Source organism: Asparagus officinalis, chromosome 7 (genome assembly GCF_001876935.1).
Source record: "Asparagus officinalis chromosome 7, Aspof.V1, whole genome shotgun sequence".
Classification (NCBI taxonomy): Eukaryota; Viridiplantae; Streptophyta; class Magnoliopsida; order Asparagales; family Asparagaceae; genus Asparagus; species Asparagus officinalis.
Window position 1 is genome coordinate 129,633,016 of NC_033800.1, and position 3,485 is coordinate 129,636,500.

The 3,485-nt window shown below is 37.4% G+C and overlaps 1 protein-coding gene across 1 annotated transcript in view; it reads left to right on the top strand.

Annotated features, from left to right (window-relative positions):
- Nucleotides 1-815, top strand: part of LOC109847758 (serine/threonine-protein phosphatase 7 long form homolog) — a 2,522-nt gene extending 1,707 nt beyond the window's left edge. Inside the window, exon 3 of the mRNA XM_020416990.1 lies at nucleotides 795-815. Coding sequence (XP_020272579.1) covers nucleotides 795-815 — 21 coding nt within the window. The remainder of the gene's footprint in view (nucleotides 1-794) is intronic.

Below are 3,485 nucleotides of genomic sequence, written 5' to 3' on the forward strand. Positions count from 1 at the left end.
AACTTTGTAGTTGTTGCTAGTATATTACCAAAATCGTTGAATTGACAAAATCAGTTCAAAGAGAAGAAAAATCCTTAATCAAATATGACAAAATCAGTGCAACGTAGGTATTATTTAAATGCAACATTAATAACTTCAAAAGAAAATCTATTGAAGTTTTTCAATGAATATGAAATTTAAAATAAATATGATAATATGGGAACATGCAAATCGAAGTCCTAACTGGATATACCACATAATTATGTCACTTGACAACTTTTGTTGGAAAGCAAGAAGTCCTTGCAAATGAGAAAAATCCTTAATCAAATGAAGGCAGCTCAAGGAATTAAAGTTACTGAATACACAAGGAAGCACCATAAATACACACTCGTACGAAAATGAAGCATGTAGAAACTTTAACTTAGGTTGGTGTTTATTTCCTCTTGAAGAATGAATATGTTTCATCAGCGAAATGAGAATGCATAAACTTATCTACCAAAAAATAGATCTTCTAACATGCCCAGACACAAAAGTTATGTCTAACCATTTCCACCAGTTACAAACTTTTATAGATACTACTGATAATGGAATGTAAATTTAGTATACTATTTTGACTACCTAAATTTGCAGTAGAAAGTTTTCGAAGAAAAATATGTGCAGTCAAGGACCTATTAAAATGAATACAATAAATAATTAAAAAAGGCACTAGTTCCCTCATTAGGTTTATGAACAAGCAGAAATCCTCAAGGTTATCTGCTCCATTATATCATATTTAGCACTTACTAAGATTTAATATTGCCTTATTTCTGATGTAGGTGACACTTAGACAAATATAGAAATGTAGAACAGCGAATTACCTGCTTACGATAGTTCCTGCCCCTACTGTTCTTGTAGTACATCAGCAGCATACACTTGACAACCATTGCTGCCTGGCGTACTAGGGTATCTGCATAGAAATAGATAGTAAGGCATTACCAGAGTACATAAACAATCTGTACATTTACTAATGAATATAAACAAGCAATGTAAACATGACCTACATTATGATGAATCACAAATTAATTGTCATTGTTTATCTTGCTTTCACAACATCATAGTTCCCAACCCAAGCACAATGAGAACACCTGCATAGTTCAAAAATAAGCAACACATCTAATTCCAATCTTGACACAAGTACAAAGTATTGAAGACAAATTAAGGAGTATCCTCCATCCAATCCCAATCTGATTCATCTTGATTTCCACTGTCTGTTTCATCTTGATCTCCACCTCTTGATTCTTCTTTATTTTCATCTCTATCAGAAAACAGCAATTAGCGCAGAACATGAAACAGCAATTCTATCAGAAAACATGTATGCATGTCACCTGATTCAAAATTCCGTAGACTCTGGAATTGGTACCATCATGGAGTTGGGAGACTCACTCTCTTACTCTCAGTAGTCAACATTTACCTCGGGATCCATGTTGGCGCTGCAGGAACTTCTTGGAAAATTGGTTATGGCATCAACCTTTCTGTTCTTTTACTTACGGGAGTTGTCTTAGAAATATTTTTGTGGACGAGATGGTCTCAGAAAACTTCTATTCCTCCAACATTCTAAAATGCAACCTGGGAATTGATGATAATGATGCCATATAAAGAGGTATGGTTTTTATTCTTATGGTGTTCATAAATTTTGTCTGTAACATATGTTAGATACAAATTTGTTTAAAGGCAGCGTGTATAGTATGACATTGTTTGTCTTTTTCGTTTGCCATCCTGCAAAAATGTAGTTGAAGATTGGTTGTTATTTCATTCGAAAATTGCATTTTTTTGCTACGTAATTCCCATGTAGCTTCTGCATGCTTATTGTAATTACCAGTAAGTTCTCTTTAGTTAGCTCTAGTATGATGCTTGGATCAAACTTCTAGCATAAGAAACAAATAAGATCTATTCATTTGGTTTACTCTAAAGCTGGTAACAACCCCCCCCACCCCCCACCAGTAAATTACCTTTTGAAGAGCTCTGGTCTTGGCCGCTTGGCGAGAGATCTCCCTCTCAACGTCGTCTTCATCGTCGTCTTTGAAAGCGAAGGCCGGAGGAGGAGCAACAGGGGGGCTTCGACAACTTCTGCTTCTGGTGCCCCGGAGGAATCCGAAGTTGGATTCCGTACTTCTTCATCGATTGGATTGAAGAAGAAGGATTTCGTAGTTTTTTTAATTAATTAATTTATAATTTTGAGCTGAATCAGTGATTAGAGTTTTTTTAAGGGTTAGGGCAAAAGAAGCGGGGATTTTTATCAGAGGAAGAAAGGGCGTCGAAAGGAGAGTGATAGCGATGAGACCGATGAGGAAGAACACACGAACAAGATTGGAGACCAGATTGGGGATTAGCTTCGAGCTCGAAGACGATATCGAAGATGAGATCGGAGACGAGACCAGCAGCTCGACGACGAGATTAGCTACGAGCTCGACGACGAAATCAGAGTTGAGATCGGAGAAGATGAGATCGGAAAACGGCGAAGAGATTGGCGACGAGCTCAGCGATGAGATCGACAACTAGAGATGATTTCGGCCATGGCGATCTTTTGGGAGCGGATATTAGAAAGGGGGTAGAGATTTTAGAAATGGGTGACGATTTGAGAGAGAGGGAGGGAAGGAGATTTAGTTTAAGCGATAACATATTTAGTTAAGCCCAAACCAGCCTATAAAATCCGCCCAAAGCATATTGGGCCTAGCGAAGCGGTTTTTGTAAACCGTTGTCTTAAGTCTTTGGTCGCGGTTAAAAGCGTTGCAAAACCGTCCCCATATACACCTAGCGCAACGGTCATAAGCGTTGCGTTAGAACTGTTACGTTAGAGCAAATATGTGGTAGTGATTGTAGTGTTTATATATAATGTAAATACGAATTGTGCTAGTATCCTAATCGATATGGGACTGAATATGGACTACATGTGTACAATATTTAATAGTATACCACTCATGACACTACTAGAATTAAACGACACACCAGTCAAGAGGATAATCTTAGAGATTGCCTACTTTAATGAACTCATAGCTTATGCAGGGACATCAGTCCTAGTCGCTCCACTAATTAAAGTATTCACCAAATATAATAGGGGCTAGTTGCACATAGACCCTGTGGACTATCATATTCGCTACTTAGTATCTTTAAGTTTGATATTTACAGATAGGCCTCTGGATCTTGGCATCATTAAAGATTGTGGTAGATAGACCACAACCACCCTCTTTTCACTTCACAGGTTGTTCATGTGAGCAAGGACTTAGAAACATATTTCAAGTGACAAGATCCACCGGTGCCTCTCGTTCCAGTCTCACGCCCTTGTTGAGATTTTTAATATGTGAGTATATTTTCGCATTGGATAAGATAAGAAAAAAATAAAGAGTATAGAACAGAAGTTGAGGCAAATAACCTTGTGGCTATAAGTTTTGGGTTAAAATTAAGTTCTAGACTCTGTTTAATACCCATTAACTCTAAATCAATCAGATCTCTTCCAACAGCCCCCTTTT